The 24393-nt window shown below is 41.8% G+C and overlaps 2 protein-coding genes across 4 annotated transcripts; one reads left to right on the forward strand and one right to left on the reverse strand.

Moving 5' to 3' along the window:
• Positions 1-453: 453 nt before the first annotated feature.
• On the reverse strand, positions 454-7666 carry ADPRM (ADP-ribose/CDP-alcohol diphosphatase, manganese dependent). 3 transcript variants are annotated; one of them, XM_063453379.1, is made up of 5 exons: positions 7591-7666; positions 5759-5812; positions 3652-4282; positions 2175-2291; positions 454-1203 (listed from the first exon to the last, which is right to left on the reverse strand). In XM_063453379.1, exons 2-5 carry the CDS (start codon positions 5786-5788, stop codon positions 887-889), a joined length of 1095 nt encoding a protein of 364 aa, XP_063309449.1. In that variant the 5' UTR covers positions 5789-5812; positions 7591-7666; the 3' UTR covers positions 454-886. The 3 variants fall into 3 exon arrangements, with proteins under 3 accessions (XP_063309449.1, XP_063309451.1, XP_063309450.1); XM_063453381.1 differs by lacking the exon at positions 2175-2291; XM_063453380.1 differs by lacking the exon at positions 5759-5812 and having other exon boundaries at positions 7591-7647.
• A 3696-nt stretch (positions 7667-11362) lies between these two features.
• TMEM220 (transmembrane protein 220) lies at positions 11363-23386 on the forward strand. Its single transcript, XM_063456066.1, has 6 exons — positions 11363-11598; positions 13908-13937; positions 15007-15067; positions 21442-21565; positions 22233-22292; positions 22413-23386. The coding sequence occupies exons 1-6, from the start codon at positions 11395-11397 to the stop codon at positions 22543-22545; spliced, it is 612 nt and encodes a 203-aa protein (XP_063312136.1). The 5' UTR covers positions 11363-11394; the 3' UTR covers positions 22546-23386.
• Positions 23387-24393: the final 1007 nt, after the last annotated feature.

Raw genomic sequence — 24393 nt, forward strand, 5'->3', positions numbered from 1 at the left:
ACTGCATATACTATGAGCAGAGAAATAGAGTTAAATAGCTAATGAAGGGCCAAAGCTGGACACCCAAGAGGTAAATTTCTCTATGTAACATGAACTAAATTTGGTTCTGAGGGCAGTCCCTGCGTGATTCTTTAACCTAACCCTATTCTTTTCTAGCAGACAAGATAAAAGGTAATTAATACAATCCCAATTAGTTATCCTACATTATGACAATACACCTTAAAAAGTAATTAAGCAGTATTTTGAGTGTTATTTGTCATTCCCTGGTTTATACGATAGGGTTATAATGCTGAATGTAAACTGGCGCTGTTACGTTACATGTCTGGAAAAAGAGGCAATACATTAACACTTAACCAGCAACGTTCCTACAAAAGTTGCACTGTATGAGATCTGTGTATAAAAAAAAAAAACATTGCCAGAATTACAAAAAAGTCATTTCATTTGTAAATAAAATTCTTGAGATTGTGTTTAATAAAACAAAATAATCCAGATACACGCAGAGTTAATTCGCTGCAATTTTTGGCTCTTGGCTCACCCACCACCCCCAAAGGATTCTGGGAGTAAGGGGACGGAGTCAGCTCTATGAATAACAGACATTTGAATTATTTTAATTACACTCAAGACATTCTTGGAGAGAGCTCTGTGAGCCAGAACATGTGATGACTTGCGTCTATTGTTATGGCTTTTACAGCGTTAGCGTCTTTCTGTTCAGGTTTGTTTGTATGTATAACCTTTGCTGTTTAACGTGTTGGAGTTATAATATGATAGTTCCAGAAAGCAGCGCTGCCTCATGTCTGTTAGTACCTGTATAAACCTACAAGTTTCGGTAATTTTCTGTTTCTATAAATGGATTGTCAAGAATTCACTGAATTAACTACAAATAAAATTAATGCACATGTTCCTCCTTTCCACCATTTCTATAATGTAAAGATCTGCTTAAAACCAGACCTCGTCCTTTTAAAACCATTTTATCTTCGTACATATACATCGTCCCAAAGGCCTGATTCTCGGGAGGTGTTTCTATTACCCCTTTGAAAGTTATATGGTGTATTCCGCTAGCATCCACAGAGTACCCTCCGTCGTGGTCGTGTCCTGCAAAATATCCAATTACACCGGGGTGGGACTGTAACGCTGACAAAATCTCCTTGTAATTCCAGGCCAAACAAATAGCATCTGTGGAGTCTAGATGGATGGGGAGGTGACCTGTACGGGGGGGGGGGGGGGGGGGGGGGGGGGAAGAAGTCATGAAAAAATAATAGGAGTTAAATAAAGGCATGGTATTATAATATACGTAAACAGAAGTGTCAAAAGTATTACATAGGTTTGTTTCAATTCACAGCTGCAATCAGTCATGTGACAAGCAGGAAAAGCGACTATAATGTTGTAGTAATTAGCTTCTAACGACATTGAACAGGAAGCACACAGAATGGGTATATTTAGTGAGGCTCGAGTTTCTATCTACAGTCTAACACAGCTAGCAAACTACAATGTAGACATGTTTTGTTGTAGACTGCAGCTCCTATCTATTGTATCAGTAGATTGCAACGTTCATTTCATATTAAAGGGCCACCATGTAGCCCCCCCGGTCCCTCTTGTCTCCCTAAATATAGTAAAATATTGTATTCACGTCTTCAGCTGCTGCCTCTAACCTGCCTGCTGTCTGCTGACACCATCAGATGTGGTGGTCTGAGCCAATCACAATGCTTTCACATAAGGGGACAGAACAGAGGCAGAGCCAGCACAAGTCAAACACAGCCCTGGCCAATCAGCATCTCCTCATAGAGATACATTGAATCAATACAGCTCTATAAGGAAGGCTCAGTGTCTGCATGCAGAGGGTGGAGGCACTGAATGGCAGTACTGCACAGTATGCAGCACTGCCCTAGGAAGCACCTCTAGTAGCCATCTGAGCAGTTGCCAGTGGATATATCCTTGGGCTGTAATGTAAACACTGCATTTTCTCTGAAAAGAATAACCTGTAGTAATTTGGGTAACTAAAGTGTCCCTTTAAAAAGCTAAACAAATTTGATTTAAAAAAAAGACGGGTTTAGATGTGGCGGTGAACAAAATCTATTTTCAGAAAATGTCAGCCATTTGCATGAATATAATAAAAAAGGAGCAATCTATAAAATACTTGTCCTTTTTCGATATTCTAAACTTGAACCCCTACATACCGATGACCACCACTTTCTCGTTTTGTTCATCTGAAGATGCAAGCACGCTATTGATCCAGTTTAACTGAACCCCACTGACGCCGCCATTAAATTGTACAAACTGCTCTTCTTCTAGTCCTATAACAGAGAAAAGCATAAACACAAAATAAATCCACACTAAATATGAAATATAAAACTCCCCTTTACAATGAGAAGCATGGTAAATGTACAGTTTAATTAAAAAAAAAAAAAATTAAAAATTGTTTTGACATTGTGTTTTGACAAAAATAAAGGTTGTATTTCTCCCAAATACCCAAGTAGACACTCCTGTATGTCAGCAAAGCATGAAGTTTTAGGAATAGGCCTGAAAGAAATTTCCTTCCTAAACTCCAACCTTTTTTTTCTCATGAATCTCTTTTATTTTAAATGTATATTAATATATTTAGCAAGTTACATCACAATGCAGTTCAATCCAGGCACAGCCAGGACAGATGATGTAAAAAGAGGAGGAAAGCAGAGATATTCTGTTTTAACTCTTCCATTCCACCACTTATTTAATTTTTTTCTGGTGAGTAGAATCATTCCCTTCAGGCTTTTTGCAGTAAACACTGTCTTTTCAGATAAAATGCTGTGTTTACATTACAGCCCAGGGGTACCTCCACTGGCCACTGCTCAGATGGCTGCTAGAGGTGCTTCCTGGGGCAGTGCTGCACAGTGTGACTGACATTCAGTGTCTCCACCCCCTGCATGCAGACACTATGCTTTCCTCATAGAGATGCAGTGATTCAAGTTATCTTTATGAGGAGATGCTGATTGGCCAGGGCTGTGTTTGGCTTGTGCTCGCTCTGCCCTGATCTGCCTCCTTGACAGTCTCAGCCATTCCCATGGGAAAGCATTGTGACTGGCTCAGAACAACACTTCTGATGATATCAGCCAAGCGGACAGATCAGGGGCAGAGCCAACAGCTGCAGACCTGAACCAAATTAAAATTTTACTATATTTAAGGGGCAAGGGGAGAGGCAGGGGGGCTAGGTGGTGGTTTTAACACTATAGGATCAGGTATACAGGTTTGTGTTCCTGAATATATAGTGTTCCTTTATCTATAATTACAGGCAAGAAAGTGCAAAATGTATAATGAGGATTGACAGGGAGCCAAGATGGAGGTGCCAGTTACAGGATTTAAGTATATACTGAAGTGTAAATTTTTACATTTCATTTTACTTTTCCGACCTCACAAACAGATATTTGCTAAATATAGGGGACAAGTAAACATAAAATTCGAAAAAAAAAACTGGTATGTGATGGTTCCCCTTTAAGATGTGTTACATTCAGAGACATTTAATATCTGAAAGAGCAGTTGAACCAGGTAACAAAGATACAACATCGCTTTATCATATTACTTTACACCATGACAACACGCGTTTCCCACTTAATAACATCTATCTTGAAATCACATACTCCAATCTATTGCCCGTTTCTTTTAAAAATCATCCCATACCTCTAGGGCTGTTCAAATCCTCATTGGGATTCTTTTCCTTGAGGAGTTTTAACGAAATCCCATATTTGATGCTCATTGTATCTCTACCGATGACGCTGAGGTCATAACAATCAATTAAGAGGAATCGAAATCCGGGATAAGGACTAAAATGATAGCCATAGAAAGACTCCTGATCACTTCTGGTCTCGCTGGTATCTTCATTTATGGTCAGTTGACCAATTTCATCTTCTAATGGTTTAGAGTTCAGTTTAGATTCCATTAAATATTTTCTCTTGAAATTGTAGAATTCGTGGTTCCCCCAAATGTGATGGAAAGGGATCTTCAGTTTTTCCATTTCTGCCAGTATTCTTGCAAGCGATGTGTCGGACGTTTTCTGGGGAACGTTGAAGCCATCAATGATATCACCAAGTTGGAGGATGAATTTAGGTTTGATGCTTTCCGTATCCCACTCCTGAACGGCTTCTTTTAGGAGAGTCAGGCTGTTTCTGTAATATCTCATCCTGGTCTTCATAAAGTTGTAACCATTGTCTATGTCGGCATACTGAATATCAGCAATGATTCCGAAACTAAAATATGGTTCAGGCTTTTCTTGCATATCTTCACACACCGAATCCATCAAGGTCTCTGCCCTCTAAAACAGACAAAACAAAAACACACTTAAGTACAAACCAAAGAAAAGATAACTGCTCTTACAATTCTCCCACAGTGGTTATCTCAATCTTATATTGTTTATCATTTACATCTCTGTTAAAATTTTGGCATCCATAAACTGACTATAGCTACTTGACACCAAACATATTATTTGAGAACCACAACCTATGGAGAAATCCATGTTTTTCTACTTAAAGGGACACTATAGTCACAAAAACAACTTTAGCTTAATGAAGCAGTTTTGATGTATAGATCATGACCCTGCAGTCTAACTGCTCAATTTTCTGCCATTTAGGAGTTTAATAACTTTGTTTATGCCCTAGTCACACCTTCCTGCATGTGACTTACACAGCCTTCCTAAACACTTCCTGTAAAGTGAGTTCTAATGTTTAAACTTCGTTTATTGCACAGTATGTTTAATATAGAATTTATTATCTCCTGTTCTGTTAATAGCCTGCTAGACCCTGCAGGAGTACCCTGTGGGTGATTAAAGTTCAATTTACAGAGCAGGAGATAAAATCTTCCAAAGCTTATTAAAAATGAAACCATTTTTTTTTTTATGCAAGCTGGGTCAGTCACAGCCAGGGGAGGTGTGGCTAGGGCTGTATGGACAGAAACAAAAGTGATTTAACTCCTGAATGACAGTGAATTGCAGAAGCATGAGCTATACACAAAAAAAATCAACTAAGATAAGAGATTTTGTCCAAGTGAATATTAAAATGGCATGAATGAAGTGGCATAACACTTTACGGGCTATTATAATATATAAACTGGAACATAAGCCACATTAAATCTAGTAATTGAGTCTCTGGTATAAGTGATAAGCTATTAATTTGAATTAAAGCAACCATAATAAGGTACCATAATACGTTCATGTAAATCAACTTGATATGGTGCCTTCTGGAGGAATTCTTACCTCCCAACCCCAAAGTTGCTTCTAGCAGCAATGTCCACCTGTCCACCTCCCCGTGCCAACCCAGCGGCATCCGGCCTTAGAATTTTTAGATTCAGGAGAAGTGCCGCCGGGCAGGGGCACCGCTGATTGGCTGAGCTTGAGAAAAGCATGTTTCTTTATAAGTCAGTTTAGTAAATAGGGAGTCACTGATTGGCCGAGACCTTCAGCTGGCCGCTCTCAGCCAATCACCAGCGCCCCTGCCCAGTGGCAATCCGCGCCTCCTGAATCTGAAAATGTTGAAGCCAGATGCCGCCAGGGGAGGAGTGGACATTGGAGTGGAGGCAACTGGAATGCATCATCTCAGATCTCAATATCAATGGTAAACAACTGTCACTTAGTTTATTTCTCCTTCAACCCAGTAGAGAGCGCTCTAATACTATTCATTACATCTAGTTCACTCATATTGTGCTATCATTACAAAGTAATTACAGTCATTTTCATGTCACTGTGTACTTTATGTGACAGTCTTAATAATAATGAACCTCACTCAACCTGCCTCACCTTGTGTGTTGCCATGAACTTGTCATGCATACGTCACATTCCAAAGGCTTCCTCCTGCATGGAATTTCCATTGAGAAATTAGCAGCACGAATATGATAGCTATGCCAGTACAATCAAAGTAAGTGGCACGATTTCACAAAGACAAATAGTTAGAACTACAGCTGTATGTTTTATCCTGACTATGGCCTCGATTTAATATTTTAGATAAGCTTTTCAAATTATTGAATATTTCTGGATAAACCTTTCAAATTTTTGAATATTTTTGGATAAACTTTTGATTTCCCTCCCCCCAAAATATTAAAATATAAAAATATCATATATACAAGAAATATTTTTCAAAATATATAATTTTAAGTTTATGCAAAAATGCTTATTAAATTAGGTCCTAGGTTAGCATTTTATAAACACACTGACAAAATTTCTATAGAATCATCTTAATTCAAAACTGTAAAATCTGCATGACTTTCTAGAAAATTGCACTGACCAAATTTTTTTTTTTTTTGGATGTGCAATAGAAAATCTACAGATACAGTCGAAATATTAGTCGATAACAAATATAGAGGTAAAAGATCCAACATGTAAGAATTAACAATATCCGTCTTAGTAAGTTACATATAATTGCCCGTTTTTAAAAGAATATAATAAAATAAAGACAAAGAGAACACATTGGTAGAAGATTAATGAAAAGGAAATAAAGGATAACAACACATGCACTGGTTGAAGATTTGTAATTGATGCCTGTCAAATGTAGGAAATTAGAAAGAAAATGGTAACAGCGTTAATCAGGAGGGTTGCTCGGTTATGACAGTATTTTGTCCCAACTGAAGAAGGTGAAAATTGCAGGGTGCCTTTGGGACAGTCATGGTCAGAAATGAAAGGCCTATATGCAAGCGGGAGTCCAGACAGAGAGTCTGGCGGGTTGCAGTATCCACAGCAGCAGATCGTGAACTCCAGACTTCAAGTAAGGCATTAACCTCTGCCTTCTGGAACATAGGTAGCAGTGAGAGAGATCTCCATCATTCACTTGCATGCAAGACCTTGGATACGGGGCCTACAGCATCGTGAGGAGGTATGAGTAAGTGCCCTCTCATAGATATGCCCTGCCTGGGGGCGAGAGACACGAAAAAGCAAGATTTTCGGTTGTTTCTTGCAGAACTCTGACTGATCAGCATGGCAGTCAGGCCCACCGCTCCTGACCATAGCTTTTGTGCTTGCATGCCTGTACGTAAATAAAGAATGCTTAAAATAAAAAATATATATTTCTCCAAACTCACGAAATGTATTGGTATGTGCTTCCCAGCCTCTAAATCTCATCCTTGAGAACCACGATGCCTACAATGGAACAAATTCCACAAGATAGCCAGCAAAGGCTAACACAAAAACTTTGAAAAAAAAATTCTGTTAGCCTTTGCTGGCTAACTTGTGGAACGCGTTAGTCTGTTACGCATTTGTAACGCATCAGTCTGCTACTTCATTCTATTTTTATTGTTTGTATAACTATTTCTCAATAAAGTATATATAAGTGTATTTTACTACCCTTGGAACTTCCTGTTATCATACTGACATTTGGACATCATTTTCCTTTGGTGGTCAATATTCTACCTAAGCCTTTTGGATTGACCAAAACCACTTTTTGATTTAAGCCAGTGAGCACATCTCCTTTTATTTTATTTCACCACACAGAGAATAATATCATGTATTCACTGGTTTCTGTTACACAAATTAACATATGAAGATAAAATATAAGAGGAATACAGTGAATGCCAGTGATATATAAATGGTTAAAGGTAGAGTGCTGATATACCAGCAGATTTATGTCATGTTCATCTTACCCCATGAGCTGGTGAATGGGAGGAATACTGCTATGGGCTGCCAAGACACCAAGACTGCAATGCAGTGACAGTGACTTCCTATAGCAAACACACCCCCCCTATCACTGCACAGACATCAGCTGACTATGCAGCCCAGCCTCCTTGGTACAGACATACCTGGGTCACATGACCATGCAGCCCAGCCTCCTTGGTACAGACATACCTGGATCACATGACCATGCAGCCCAGCTTCCTGGTTACAGACATAACTGGGTCACGTGACCAAAAAGACCAGCCTCCTGGTTACAAGAAATACAAAATCACATGACCGGGAAGAAATGCTTCCTGGTGACGTACACATGACAGATCACGTGACTGGGAAGGGTCACATGACCACCCACAGAGATTTGGTTCTAGTCTGCAATGGCTCAGAGGAGCTATACTATTATTATTGCCATTTATATAGCACCAACATATTCTGTAGCGGGGGGGCATTTAACTATAAATAGGACAATTACAAGAAAACTTACAGGAATGATAGGCTGAAGAGGACCCTGCTCAAACGAGCTTAGAGTTTAGGATATATAATTGAGTTGACTAAGTTATAGGAAACACTGTTATGACATTAAATAAAGAAAGGCATTTGCCAAATCCTGTTTAAGGAGTTGAAATGTTGAATTTTTGTTAGTTCAGTAAAAGAATCTTAAATTAGAACTCAGAATAAGACCCAACGACTGACAATTTTTAAAGGGACACTATAGTCAACCAGACCACTTCTGCTCAATGAAGTGGTCTGGGTGCCAGGTCCCCCAGGTTTTAACCCTGCAGCTGTAAACATAGCAGATTCAGAGAAACTGCTATGTTTACATTGCAGGGTTAATCCAGCCTCTAGTGGCTGTCTTCCTGACAGCCGCTAGAGGCGCTTCCGCGACGCTCAATGCGAAAATCACATTGTCCATTGAGTAATGCTTTACTATGGGTGGCTTGAATGCGCGCACGGCTCTGGCCGCGCATGCACATTCGGCTCCACTCGGGAGCCGACGTTGGAGGGGGAAGAGAGGTCACCGGGGCTGTATTAAGGTAAGTGACTGACGGGGTTTTAACCCCTTCAGCAACCTAGGGTGGGAGGGAGAGGGGACCTGCAGTGCCAGGAAAATGGTTTGGTGCTTAATCTGCTAGGAGCCCGTCTCCAATGCTGTGCATTGTGCATGGTGCTTGGAGTATACTTTTAAAGAGTTACTCCAAGCATCATAACCTCTGTAGCCCGCAGAGCAGCAAAAGTCATATTGCAATCCTACTGCTCATTCATTGGCTGAGAGTGCCAGCCGTCCGTTCTCAGCCAATGAATGAGCGTCTGTGCATGGCAAGGACATATACAGAGAATGGACGCTGCTTGAGTTACACCTGCGGTAGGAAAGGGTTTAAACTCTTTATGTGTAGTGTGTCTTAATGAAATGCTGCAAATACAGGCTCTAGGCAACACAACTACTTCAAATCACTAAAGTGGGCATGGTGCTTGGAGTAACCATTTAAAGACAAGTATCTCTATTTATTTATTTTTGGCATTTTTTTAATGCACAATTATCTTAATACTGGATTAACCACAGGGTATAATTGTCCCCTTTTAATTTCCCTTTGAAGGGTTTAAAGGTATTCCAACCCTTTTTTGGGGGGGAGGAGGGGTATTTTTCATTTACATTTAAAATGCCCTATGGGGGCCCTACTAATTAGGCCCCCCCTACATTTTGCAGTAAACATGCAACAATTATTTTTTTTTTTTTTACTTACATGGAATCCAGTGCCAGGTGAAGCCCCCAGTGCTGCCTTTCACGCCTTCACCAAATTGTCTCATGCTGAGAAGCATGTGACTGGACTGTTTTGCAGAGCCTGAGTGCACAATTTGCTGTGGAGCTCTGTTATACACTCAGACACATTACTGGGAGTATTATTGCTGTGGAGCTCTGTTACACACTCAGACACATTACTGGGAGTATTATTGCTGTGGAGCTCTGTAATACACTCAGACACATTACTGGGAGTATTATTGCTGTGGAGCTCTGTTATACACTCAGACACATTACTGGGAGTATTATTGCTGTGGAGCTCTGTTATACACCTAGACACATTACTGGGAGTATTATTGCTGTGGAGCTCTGTTATACACTCAGACACATTACTGGGAGTATTATTGCTGTGGAGCTCTGTTATACACTCAGACACATTACTGGGAGTATTATGGCTGTGGAGCTCTGTTATACACTCAGACACATTACTGGGAGTATTATTGCTGTGGAGCTCTGTTAGACACTCAGACACATTACTGGGAGTATTATTGCTGTGGAGCTCTGTTAGACACTCAGACACATTACTGGGAGTATTATTGCTGTGGAGCTCTGTTATACACTCAGATACATTACTGGGAGTATTATTGCTGTGGGGCTCTGTTATACACTCAGGCACATTACTGGGAGTATTATTGCTGTGGGGCTCTGTTATACACTCAGACACATTACTGGGAGTATTATTGCTGTGGAGCTCTGTTATACACTTAGACACATTACTGGGAGTATTATTGATGTGGAGCTCTGTTATACACTCAGACACATTACTGGGAGTATTATTGCTGTGGAGCTCTGTTATACACTCAGACACATTACTGGGAGTATTATGGCTGTGGAGCTCTGTTATACACCCAGACACATTACTGGGAGTATTATTGCTGTGGAGCTCTGTTAGACACTCAGACACATTACTGGGAGTATTATTGCTGTGGAGCTCTGTTAGACACTCAGACAATTACTGGGAGTATTATTGCTGTGGAGCTCTGTTATACACTCAGACACATTACTGGGAGTATTATTGCTGTGGAGCTCTGTTATACACTCAGGCACATTACTGGGAGTATTATTGCTGTGGAGCTCTGTTATACAATCAGACACATTACTGGGAGTATTATTGCTGTGGAGCTCTGTTATACACTCAGGCACATTACTGGGAGTATTATTGCTGTGGGGCTCTGTTACACACTCAGACACATTACTGGGAGTATTATTGCTGTGGAGCTCTGTAATACACTCAGACACATTACTGGGAGTATTATTGCTGTGGAGCTCTGTTATACACTCAGACACATTACTGGGAGTATTATTGCTGTGGAGCTCTGTTATACACTCAGACACATTACTGGGAGTATTATTGCTATGGAGTTCTGTTATACACTCAGGCACATTACTGGGAGTATTATTGCTGTGGGGCTCTGTTACACACTCAGACACATTACTGGGAGTATTATTGCTGTGGAGCTCTGTAATACACTCAGACACATTACTGGGAGTATTATTGCTGTGGAGCTCTGTTATACACTCAGACACATTACTGGGAGTATTATTGCTGTGGAGCTCTGTTATACACTCAGACACATTACTGGGAGCATTATTGCTGTGGAGCTCTGTTATACACTCAGACACACCAACAATATGGAGCTCCTAGAATAGAGAGACATTAGGATAGAAACGATTTGGGCCGACAATAGGAACTGTCCTTTGTATATAGGGAGACTTAGGAGGTATGCATTGCAAGTCCTATTCTCCTATAAAAGGACAGAGGGATGCATGTTCTATGGCAGGATTCCAGTATATGAATAAATACATATATTTCTGTATCTGATTGTATTTATGTGGGCATCTGATCAGTCAATCAGTTAGTTTGATGCTAAAATAAAGTTTTTCTCACTTGCTGGCAGTGAAAGTGTTAACAGCAGAATGGGCTGAGCTTCACTTCTACAACAGGAAATGCAGAACCAATGCCTGGGAGCAGGCTGGATTAATGAATAACTCTTTCTACCCAGCAGGGGACACTTTCCTCAGACTGGTTATCAAAGCAATGGAGACCAGAGATACACAGGGATCTGACAGGAAGCAGAACTTGTCCCCTGCAGGCTCAGTATCTTGTGTCCAAAGCCAGCAGAGGCTGTGGAGAGTCTGCAATGGTTTAATAGCTGTGTTTTTTGGTCTGGCAGCCTATGTGCAAGTAAGTATATTGTAGCTGGCAGGATAGTGGATACATTGATCTACATTTGCAGGAAAGTAACACTATGCTGGTGAAATATTAACCCTTTCATGGCCAGATTATATCGAACTGCTCGCCCTAAGAGGGGTAAACCTGTGTAAATGTGGACTGATCACATTCTTGACCTTCATGCAAATCTTTATCCTGCAGCTGGGTGCTTCTATCCCGGCTCTGTGTCAATCATTATTATCAGGGTCGTACACTAAAGTGAGAATTCAAAGTAAATTTAAAGAGAATTTAAGGCCAGAGTAGCCAGTCGAAAGCATAGCTGGCTTAGATAATTTTTTTCCAGTTAAACTTTTGATCTTAAATTCCCATTTTAGTGCTGTCTTGTAGTACATAGCAATCATATGCTGCAGGAAGGGTATCCGTTAACCTATCAAGGTATTTATTTGAGATTCCTTCTTTAATTAAAGGCATACTTTAAAAGATTACCTCTATTATCTAATCAATGGTATAAATGATGCAGTAAAAAAGTATGATACTCCTATTTAAAGCGGGTCTGTCAACGTCTGGGGTCTTTGCATATTTTGCAAGGACCTCCGATGTCGACTGCTCCGCTGTGTCCAGGGGCCGTGGTGTGCAGGGAACGGTGAATTAGTTTTACTGAATCTGCCCATCGTGGCTGCCGCCACAACATACCACGGGATCTTCCATAGACAGGACCCTTTTCCCTGACAGATGGGGGAAATGTCAAAAATTGACAAAGGTATATCCACTCATAAGTCAGCTGGTCTTACTCACAAACCTCTGTCCAACAAGAATTTTTGGTATAAATAGTTTATCACATTGAGAGGAACTACGCCATTAAACGGACACTATAGTCACCTGAACAACTTCAGTTTAATGAGGTTGTTCAGGTGAGTACTATAGCTCCCTGCAGCCTTTCTCATGTAAACACTGTATTTTCTGAGAAAATACAGTGTTTACATTGAAAGCTAGGAACACCTCCAGTTGCAGTCACTCAGAGTGAACCAGATGGACTTCCGAGTTGATGGAGGCATAATATGCCTCCATCCACTCAGATCTGCTGTCAGCAGAGCACAGGGCAGCACGGTGCACAGCATCCTGTGATTAAGTATCTCCTCCCTCTGCATGCAGACACTTAACTTTACTCATAGAGATTAATTGATTCAATTCAATTTACTCCTATTTAAAGCGGGTCTGTCAACGTCTGGGGTCTTTGCATATTTTGCAAGGACCTCCGATGTCATAGAGATTAATTGATTCAATTCATCTCTATGAGGAGATGCTGATTGGCCAGGGCTGTGTTTGAATCATGCTGGCTCTGCCCCTGATCTGCCTCCTTGTCAGTCTCAGCCAATCCTATGGGGAAGCATTGTGATTGGTTCAGGCTACCACTTCTGATGATGTCAGAAGACTGTTTGTTTTTCTGAGTCTAACAGCATGCAGAGTTACAGCTTCAGGCTTGAAGACAGTAAGATTTTTACTATATTTATGGAGGCATGAGGGGCCCAGGGGTTCTAGATGGTGATGTTAACACTATAGGGTCAGGGATACATGTTTGTGTTCCTGATCCTATAGTGATCCTTTAACAGTTTATATGCAGTCCTATGGTTCACAGGACTGTGAATAAGGATTTTTGCAGTGATATACACAGCCACCGAACATGTGGCACATGCATCCCAACTTTTTAAATTTTGGCAGGACAGCCTCTGTCTAACAATCCTGCCCTACCATTGCAGATTTTCACTGGTGTCCAGTAAAGCGTAATTAGATGCACTTGCACAGTTTTGGGGGCACTAAGACTGTGCAGAGGGCACCTCAGCAGTGCCCTCTGCAAGGTCGGACATAATTGGGGCGGCCATGAGCCTGTAAGTACGCCGGAAGTGTGTTCTGGCCGCATGCTGGAGAGCCTGCCTCCTTTCTCGTCGGGCCTCCCAAGTTTTGGGCAATGCAGACTACATCAAAATGAATAAGAATAAATCCCTGAATATGTGCCTATTTGAACCCTCACCCTTTTTTGAGAACCTGACCTGTTTATTCACCATCCTGACTCCATGTGCGTCCCTCTGACCTCACACCAAGAAATCTAGCTTCCCCATTGAGTCGTCCAAGTTTGAACAGCATGAGCAAGCACTGAGCCAGGCAGAGCTCCTACAAATACCTTTCGTGTGTCCCCGAGCAGTGTGTGTAAACAATATATGTCCAGGAATGTTAAGACTCTGCGCTTGCTGATCTACACATTTGTAAACTTCACAGTAAAATAAATAAATAAACTCAAATTTGTTTTCTCTTGTGTTTTTCAGAAAAATGATCCAGATGCTGAGCTATGGATAGTAAGTCACATATAAACATCTAATTATGTGCAGGAAAAAGAAACTTAATAAGAATGTTTATTGTAAAAAAAAAATGTCTAACATGAAAATTACTTATTGATTTGTTTTTTTAAAATGAAATATCTCTTGGAGTTGTCAATTTTGCAATTTTTTGTTTTTTAAGATGAATTTAAAGGAACAGTAGAAGCACCATAACCACTATAGTGTGCTGTTGTGGAGTCGAGTACCCCGGCGCCATCCCAGTGTAAGCAGTTAAAGTCTTTGGTTTAACTTCTTGCCTGGTGTCCCTGGGCGCTGCTCTCTGCCTCTCCTATTTCACTTTTCAAAGCCAGGTTCCTGCTTGAAGCTTCTGTCAGCTCTCGCGTGCTAAATACAAGCAGTTACAAGATTACACATTTAAGGATCACTATAGTGTCCGGAAAACAAAGCAGTTTTCCTGACACTATAGTGCCCTAAGGGTGCCCTCACCCTCAGGGTCCCCCTCCTGTGGCACTGAAGGGGATAAAACCCCTTCAGCAGCTTACCTTAATTCAGCGCTGGGCTCCCTCGGCACTGGTGACCTCTCCTCCCCCGCCGACGTCAGCTTCCGAGTGGAGCGGAATGTGCATGCGCGGCAAGTGCCGCACGCGCATTCAAACAGTCCATAGGAAAGCATTTCTCAATGCTTTCCTATGGACGTTCTGCACGTTGGATGCGAAATTCGCATCCAGCGTCGCAGATGCCTCTAGCGGCTGTCAGGAAGACAGCCACTAGAGGTTGAATTAAACCTTCTCTGAAACTGCTATGTTTACATCTGAAGGGTTAAAACCTGAGGGACCTGGCACCCAGACCACTTCATTGAGCTGAAGTAGTCTGGGTGACTATAGTGTCCCTTTAAGATTTTGTGAATTGAAAGCCAAATTGTAAAATTCAGGCTAAAATAGTCAAACTGTGATTGTAGTTGAGTTGGAGAACCTCTAAATCAACTACTTTGATCTATCATTTTGAAATTCAATTTACAGTTCACTGTTTACTGACTAAACCCCATTTTCTGCGAATTACTAAGCATCCCCTTATTGTTTCCCTCCAGGCTCTGTATCTGATTCCTGCATTCCTTATTCTTCTGGTTAGTGTTAATCCATACATAACAGGTATGATGTAATATTACTGCAATCCGTGTACGATTATTCGCCTGAACCTTTCTTAGCTACTTGCATTGTTAAAGTGACGGCTCGGAAAGATTTATGACCGGAGCAGTCTGGTGACATCAGCTGAAAATAAAGGACATTATTACTGTCTCTTTACAGTGCTGTAGAGCGGGTAAATTAAAGGAACACTATAGGGTCAGTAACACAAACCCATATTAGTGACCCTATAGTGTTAAAACCACCCTCCCAACCCTCCACTGCCCCATGCCCCCACCACCCTCCCAACCCTCCCCACCTAAATATATCTTACTTGTACTCCAGTCTGCAGCTGCTGGCTCTGCCCATGACTTGTCTGCTTGCCTGACCTCATCAGAAGTAGTGATCTGAGCCAATCACAATTCTTCCTCATAGGATTTGCTGAGACTGTCAAGGAGGCAGATCAGGGGCAGAGCCAGCACAATTCAAACACAGTCCTGGCCAATCAGCAGCTCCTCATCGAGATGTATTGAATCAATGAATCTCTATGAGCAGGGGCGTACCTAGAGCATTTGGCACCCGGGGCGGGTCCTATTTTTGGCACCCCCCTGCCCCCCCCCCCCCCCCCCCCAAATTTAAATATAAAAACAACCAATTTTTTTTTATGTATTTAGCACTAAGCAGTGTTTGTGTGTTTGAATGTATGCATGTTTTTGTATGGAGTATATGTGAGTGAATGTAGCGGTGTGTTTGTATGTAGTGTTGGCGTTTGAATGCAAGCATGCATTTGTGTGTTGTGTGGTATTTGAATGCAGTGGTATGGTTATATATAATGGTGGGGTGTGTATGTAGTGTTGACGTTGAAATTCATGAGTGTATTTGTGTGTAGTGTTGGCGAGATTGTTAGATGTCTGCACATATACACATACACGGACATACACAGATACACATTGACACACATGCAGACATCGTGGCGACTCTAGGAACAATATATATGGGGGGGGCACATAAGATACCACAGTCAAAACAGGAGGGGGAGGGGGAGCAGTAAAACTTCTCACTAGGGGATGGGGTAATATGCTGCCATTGGCTGTCTGATGCCAGCATGCTGTGTTCTGCATGCTGGCATCTGACTACACATTTGCATATTATTCACATTAGCCACCCAGATTTCTTGTTGTGGGCTGGCTGACACCTCTTAATTGCAATCTTTGTTTAGCAGATAACTCTTCTATTTGCTATCCTTTGTGGGATTGCCATATTTAAGGACACCAAATAAGGTGCTATCTGCTAAACAGCACCCTCATTTGGTATCTTTAAATATGGAAATCTCACATACGGGCACCAATTCAGGGAATGATCTACTAAACAGATAAAGGATAAAAAAATGCCCTTTTCTTTTCAGTTGTTTAGCAGATAAATCCCTTATTTGTTATCCTTATGTGGGATTGCAATATTTAAGGACAGGAAATAAGGGAGCTATCTACTAAACACATACGCAGAGATACACACAATCACACATAATCACAGATTTACACAAACACAATCACTGACCCACAATCACATACACACACACACAAATATTACATACATACACACATTTAATCATTAAGAGGTCCACCCTGCCTCCCTACCTTGCTCTAGAAGGGCTGGAGTGGATCCTCAGTCCCTGGTGGTCAGTGGTTGCTGCTGGGATCTCTGTGCTCTTTCTGCACAGGTCCATCGCACGCCCTGTAATGATGCCGAGGCCGCGATGACATCATATCCTGGCTGCCGGCTCACTGCAGGGTGAAGACCGTCAGACACAGTCACTCACACACAGTTACAGGCACAGTCAAACACGCAGGCAATCACACAGGCAGACAGTCACACATACACACACAGATTCACAGACAGTCACACCCACAATCACAGGCAGACAGTCACACATACACACAACACAGTCACTCACACACACACACAGTCACAGACAGTCACTCACACACACACGCACGCACACACACACACAATCACAGGCAGACAGTCACACAGACAATCACAGGCAGACAGTCACACACAGTCACACAGACAATCACAGTCAGACAGTCACACACACAGTGGCACACACACACACACACACAGTCACAGACAGTCACACACACAATCAGAGGCAGACAGTTACACATACACACAACATAATCACAGACAGTCACACACACACAATCAAAGACGGTCACAATTAGGGATCGACCGATATTGATTTTTTAGAGCCGATACCGATACCGATAAGCTGTGAACTTTCATGCCGATAGCCGATAACTTGCCGATATTCTGTACATTTACCATTTTGAAAAAATAAACTCTTTCTAACGGTAAATGCACAAAATATACATGCCACATGTAGTGGATGAAGTGTATTTAGACAGGGGAGCTGTGTGTGTAGTGGATGCAGTGTGTATTTGTGTATATATAGTGTATGCAGAGTGTATAGTGAATGCAGTGAGTGTTTGTGTAGTGTGTGTGTGTGTATATATATATATATATATATATATATATATATATAGTGAATGCAGAGTGTGTATAGTGAATGCAGAGTCTGTGTTTGTGTAGTGTGTATGTATGTATGTAATGCAGTTTGTGTGTGTGTAGTTTGTGTATGTAATGCAGTGTGTGTGTTTGTGTAGTGTGTATGTATGTAATGCAGTTTGTGTGTGTTTGTGTAGTGTGTATGTATGCAATGCAGTTTGTGTGTGTTTGTGTAGTGTGTATGTATGTAATGCAGTGTGTGTGTTTGTGTAGTGTGTATGTATGTAATGCAGTGTGTGTGTGTTTGTGTAGTGTGTATGTATGTAATGCAGTGTGTGTGTGTTTGTGTAGTGTGTATGTATGTTATGCAGTGTGTGTGTGTTTGTGTAGTGTGTATGTATGTAATGCAGTGTGTGTGTGTGTGTGTAGTGTGTATGTATGTAATGCAGTGTGTGTGTTTGTGTAGTGTGTATGTATGTCATGCAGTGAGTGTGTGTGTGTGTGTGTGTGTGTTTGTGTAGTGATGTAATTTGTGTAAAATGGAGGGGGGGATTTTTTATGTTTATTATCATTTTTTTATATTTAAATTGTATTGTTTTTGTTTCTTTTAGTCCCCCCCCCCCCCCCCCCCCACCTGCTTCTTACCAGGGAGGGGGGGATATAGTATTCCCTGGTGGTCCGGTGGCTTGTTAAGTACTGTGGGGCGGCTGGCAGCAAGCGCTAACTTACCCTCCCAGCAGCTCCTCCAGCTCCCCAGTGTAAATCTTGCGTCCCTTAGTGCCGCGCGGAGCGTTGCCATGGTAACCCGTGGCAACGCTCTGCAGCCGCGGGTCTCGCGAGATTTAGACATGGAGCTGCAGGGAGGGTAAGTCAGCGCTTGCTGCCGGCCCCCCCAGGATCGCCGGGCTTGTAATGAGCCTGGCGGTCCTAGGAGGTATTATCGGCAATATCGGTAGCTATATTGGCCGATACCGATATTTCCGAAAATAACGAATATCGGCCGATTATATCGGTAAAACCGATAATCGGTCGATCTCTAGTCACAATCACAGTTACACACTCACACACAGTAAAAGACAGTCACAATCACAGTTACACACAGCACACACAGTCAAAGACAGTCACAATCACAGTTACACACAGCACACACAGTCAAAGACAGTCACAATCACAGTTACACACAGCACACACAGTCAAAGACAGTCACAATCACAGTTACACACAGCACACACAGTCAAAGACAGTCACAATCACAGTTACACACTCACACACAGTCAAAGACAGTCACAATCACAATTACACACTCACACACAGTCAAAGACAGTCACAATCACAGTTACACACAGCACACACAGTCAAAGACAGTCACAATCACAGTTACACACTCACACACAGTCAGACAGTCACAATCACAGTTACACACAGCACACACTCTCTCACTTACAGTAAGCTTGGGCTGGAGTAGGAGTGGATCCAGTCCCTCCTGTGCTGTAGTTGGGGAAGCAGGGACTGCTTCCTGCTTTCCCTCTCTCTGTGTGCAGCAGTATGAGGCTGCATTTAGCTCCGCCCCCGCATCCGGCTTGGCTCCGCCCCCACGGCCGTTTTAGCTCCGCCCCCAAATCTCCATGCAGGTTATCCTGCTTCCAGCCCCTGCGTGTGAGCTGTGTCGGCTGCCCGGCGCCCTGCTGCTACGGCACCCGGTGCAGCCACACAGCTCACAGAATAGCAAGCCTGGCCAGCCCTGGTGGCACCCCCCTGCCTGATGGCACCCGGGGCGGACCGCCCCCCCCTTAGTACGCCACTGTCTATGAGGAAAGTTCAGTTTCTCCATGTCACCTCTAGCAGCTATCTGAGGAGTGGCCAGTGGAGTTATCACTAGGCTGTAATGTAAACACTGCATTTTCTCTGAAACGACAGTGTTTACAGCAAAAAGCCTGAAGGTAATGATTCTACTCACCAAAACAAATTTAATAAGCTGTAGTTGTTCGGGTGACTTTAGTGTCTCTTTAACCCCTTAAGGACCAAACTTCTGGAATAAAAGGGAATCATGACATGTCACACATGTCATGTGTCCTTAAGGGGTTAAATACTAGTAGAACTGGGGACTATGCATGTCCATAGTTCAACTTGAATTTAATGCTGTTTAAAGGACCTCTCCACACAATAAGAACAACAACAAAAACTGAGTAGATATACCACCAATGAATACATGCATGCATATTTTTATGCATGTAGTTATTGGTGGTATAAGCTAAAAGAGTTGATAAAAGCTGCAATTCCTTTGACTGCAGCCTCTGCAAGCCCTTCCCTTCATGGGCATCGGCAGGAATATTTCCGGGGGGGAGGGGGGGGGGCATAATTGTAATGACATCCATGCTTGGTCCCTTTTTGACAGTGTCATGAAGGGGAGGAGCATAGTCATTATCCCATAAAGCCAGGGTGCATAGCGATTTCACTACTATGGTCTCAGGAATACCTTTGTATTCCTGACACTATAGTGTTCCTTTAAGCAAATTAAAGAAACATTCTGGTCACCATAACAACTTCATCTAAATGAAAATGCTATGATGCCAGGAAGCCCCTGAAGCCCCGCTCTCAAATGGTTTAACCCCAACGGCTTCCTCCAGCTTCAGATTTCCAGGTCGCTCAGTGGTATTCGGCAGATTGAGGTCAGGCATGGGTGCTACAGATTGGCTAGAGTGGTCAGTTGATGCTCTAAGGCTAAGCCAATCGCTAGTAAAACTCCCCAGCTGTTTGATTGACAGCTTGTGGGTTGGGGTTCAAACTATCCCTATAAAAGTACTGCTTTCTCTGTGAAATTTGAACCTTTACAAACTGGGCTTTAAATAGTATACGCCATAAAAATAAAGTGCTTTATGGGTGTGGAGTGTTCTTTAATTGTTTACCTGCAATGCCACTAATAGCCACTGGGGGCAGCGAGAATACACATTTTTGTGTTTAATAGTTTTTTCACTAAACTGTGACTTGTTGCTGCTTCACCAGTGGAATTGCAGACTTAAAAGAACACTCCAAGCACCGTAACCACTACAGCCCGCTATAGTACTTTGCTAACACCTTAATCAAGCTTAAGCTTTCAAACCGTTTTAACATGGTTGGGCAGTTACTGGATCCCACTGCTACATCTGGTCTTCTCGAGCTGCAGAAGATGTATTCCTGGTAGTCGTAGTGAAAAAACAACATCTAGCTTTTCAGCTCTAAGAAGACTAAATAAAGCACGGGTGCCAGTCGTAACCCAGAAAAGTGTCAAACTGTGCTAAAAAGGTGTGACGAATTCTGCTGGGACCATAACCACTACATGAGGTTGTAGAGTTTGATTAACCTGGAAACCGTTTTCTATGTGTCTTATATATTTTGTTACCTCCATTATTAAAGTCACCACTATAGTCACCAAAACAACAACAGTTCAGTTTAATGTATTTTTTCTGGTAAGTATAGTCAGAAAAGGCAGTGTTTACATTATAGCATAGGGACACCCCCAGTGCTACTAGAGGTGCTCCCTGTGGCAGTGCTGCATGGTGTGATTGACATTCATTGTCTCCACCCTCTGCATGGAGACACTGAACTTGATTCAATGCATCTCTATGAGGAGATGCTGATTGGCTGGATGGTGTTTGGCTCCGCCTCCTTGACTGAGATTGGAATTGACAATCTCAGCCAATCCAATGCTTTCCTATGGGACAGCATTGTGATTGGCTGAGATGATCACTTCTGATGATTTCAGCCAAGGAGGTAGATTAGGGGTGGAGCCCTATTACAGCAGATGGGAATAAAGGTAAGATTGCTAGGTTCCTAAAACATTTTGTCAATTTATTCTCCCCCAAATTGCTGGATTTGTCAAGCCTCCCTCTGATCTTAAATATTCTTCATTTTCTAAGGTCATGTAATCTGGAGTACACTGGCAGATCTTCATACTGTCATTTGTGTGAGTGGTGCTGGTTATCTTTTGGGACAGTTGTATCTTTACAGAAGAAAAAGCATATTGCACGAAGAGGAAGGCAGGTACGATTTACACAACTTAAATGTCTAGCTAAAACATACTGGCTAAAATATATCTAAATAATATATCAATCATCACAATAGCATATCTCGCGATTGTTGTATAGAGAGAACAGAATGAAATCATTTTTTGTTTTTGTTTATGCCACCATATACACTCTTCCCCTGGCTGTGACTGATACAGCCTGCATTTAAAAAAAAAGGTTTCATTTTCAATCAGACCTTAACCTACTTTATACATTTCTATCTCCTGCTTTGTAAATTGGCTTTTAATCACACATAGGAGGTGACTGCAAGATCTAGCAGGTTATTAACAGTGCAGCAGATAAGAAATTCTAAATTAAACAGCCTGTGCAATAAAGGAAGATTAAACATTACAACATTGATTTAATTTGTAAATGGCAAATAATTGAGCAGTGAGATTGCAGGGGCATGATCTATACACCAAAACTACTTCATTAAGCCAAAGTTGTTTAAGTTACTATAGTATTCACTTAAAGATCCAAGTAGGGAGAGCCTTCCGAACCTGGAGTTTATACACTAGTAACGATGTTTGTAATGCTTTGCTTATGATAGTGTTATGCTCAGCAGAATATACTACCCAGCAACTAAATGCTACAACGGGGAACTATTGCCATACGATCATTGTGGAATTATTCTGTCTCCCTAGAGAATTATCTGGACTAATGATAATCGCAGTTTGGCTGCTACTTTGTAGGAAATCCGAAAAGTAAGTTTTAAACTATTTAACTTTCTCTTTAATGACTATTCTTTCCTTTTCTGAAAAAAATACAAATAAATCACCAATATTGTGTATTTTGTGTCATATGTTCTTCTTTGTTTCCAACAGATCGTCTGTCGGAGGATTCAGACTATACATTGCTGTTGCCATCTCAATGTTTCCGTTTATAGCCTGGCTCTATATTTATATCGACAAGGAGATGAGGACATCGTGGCCACAGCATTGCAAAACGGTCCTATAAACATTACGGTAAATCAATGCAGTCTTTTCATAAGAATCTTGAGACTGGGATTATTCGTAAATTCGGTAATCTGTAATTGGATTCAGGCCGTCCAATCCGGTGATTGAGACATGGACTTGGTGAAGACTCACCTCTGGTGTTCCAAATACGAGCAGACTATCAATTCAAAGTAACCGATTAATATTCAAAAGTGTACAACAAAACAAAAAAGTGTGTGTGTGTGTGTGTGTTATTAAATATTTAGATGAAAATCTGCGCTCATCAAAGGCAAATATACATTAAGCATATCACCCAATAGCTGGTCCAACTAATGCCCAGGAACTCAACGTTTGCTGCAGTCTATCTTCCTGATTGGAGGTCGACATTGGGCGGGAACGGAAACAAAAACAAAGCGTTGGCAAAATTTACTCGGATTCAAATACATTTTATCACATTTTTTATTCTGAAATGCAGCCGCCATGTGTCACAGTGGGGTGAAATTATGTATCTTTATTTCTCCCCGTTTTCATGACATAACAGAATTTGCAGACAAGGTACAGATATAAGTTGGCGGTGGTACATATGTTTTCAGTTGTTCATGTTGTAGAGAACTGAAAATGTTCACAAGGTCTAGCATTGTTTTTTAAGGCAACAACAGGTGAAGTAAGATCAATACTGCTAAAGGGCATTTATAAATAAAGTGCTTACATTTAGCATCTTTCTTTCAAAATGTTACTCCAATAACCATAACCACTTTAGTTATTTGAAGTGGTCATGGTACCTGGAGTCTGTATGTGCAATGTTTTGCTTCAAAATGATGCACATACCGAGATAAACCCCTACGGGAAATTACATTTTGGAAAAACACCTTAAAAGAACAGATCAGGACAAAATAGGTTGTTTGTTTTTTTTAACATTAAATTAATCTTCTCTTTATTCAGTATCTATTTAAATGAAAAAACAAGTAACACTATTGATAGATCTACAGTAAAAATCACAAACTGTGTATTTAAAAAAAAACCCCAAAAAACGGAGCACGAGAGAGTCATGTCACGTGCGTTATGAAACCAAACAAATTTTGTGTCCCTCTACGAAGGACATTTTGTCTGCAGTGCTGTGCAATTAAAACCCTTGAAGGACCACTATAGGCACCCAGACCACTTCAGCTCAATTAAGTGGTCTGGGTGCCAGGTCCATCTAGGGTTAACCCTGCCTGCTGTAAACATCGCAGTTTCAGAGAAACTGCTATGTTTACATATGGGTTAATCCAGACTCTAGTGGCTGTCTCATTGACAGCCGCTAAAGGCGCTTCCGCGCTTCTTACTGTGATTTTCACAGTGAGAAGACGCCAGCGTCCATAGAAAAGCATTGAGAAATGCTTTCCTATGGACTGACTGTGCGCGGCTCTTGCCGTGCATGCGCATTCAGCCGATGACATCGGAAGGAGGAGGAGAGTCCCCAGCGCCAGAAGGAGCCCGGCGCTGGAGAAAGGTAAGATTTTTTTTTATTCTTGTTTTTTATTGTGCCATGAGTGACAATACATACAAGCTCTTGGTGCCCCAACAGCATTCCTCAAGCACATTTTCAGGCATAACAGTTGAAGCACTATGATTATTGGCACATTTTTATAGGTTAAAGTAATGTAGATTAGATCAGGTTGTTAGTTAAAGCGACAGTGACGTACACACAACCCATGGGGCCCCGGTGCGAAAACTGATCCGTGGGCCCCCCCGCGCGCGTGCTTACTCTGCGCGTGCTGGGGCCGCAACACATGGCGGCGGGCACCTGGTCGCAGGGCTGCGACCGCGGTATGTACGCCAGTGCATGCCTAAACACATACACTTAAAGGACCACTACAGACACCCAGAT

Source organism: Pelobates fuscus, chromosome 5 (genome assembly GCF_036172605.1).
Source record: "Pelobates fuscus isolate aPelFus1 chromosome 5, aPelFus1.pri, whole genome shotgun sequence".
In the NCBI taxonomy this organism is placed as follows: domain Eukaryota; kingdom Metazoa; phylum Chordata; class Amphibia; order Anura; family Pelobatidae; genus Pelobates; species Pelobates fuscus.

What these genes read in the sequence shown, in the direction of transcription:
- ADPRM (XM_063453379.1), bottom strand. Translation starts at nt 5,788, where the DNA reads ATGCATGACAAGTTCATGGCAACACACAAG. An exon ending in GGATTTGAACAGCCCTAGAG is followed by an intron (nt 2,292 to 3,651) that starts GTATGGGATGAT and finishes TCTCTGTTATAG; the next exon opens with GACTAGAAGAAGAGCAGTTT. An exon ending in CGAGAAAGTGGTGGTCATCG is followed by an intron (nt 1,204 to 2,174) that starts GTATGTAGGGGT and finishes CCCCCCGTACAG; the next exon opens with GTCACCTCCCCATCCATCTA.
- TMEM220 (XM_063456066.1), top strand. Translation starts at nt 11,395, where the DNA reads ATGAATAACTCTTTCTACCCAGCAGGGGACACTTTCCTCAGACTGGTT. An exon ending in CAGATGCTGAGCTATGGATA is followed by an intron (nt 13,938 to 15,006) that starts GTAAGTCACATA and finishes GTTTCCCTCCAG; the next exon opens with GCTCTGTATCTGATTCCTGC. An exon ending in TTGCACGAAGAGGAAGGCAG is followed by an intron (nt 21,566 to 22,232) that starts GTACGATTTACA and finishes CTGTCTCCCTAG; the next exon opens with AGAATTATCTGGACTAATGA.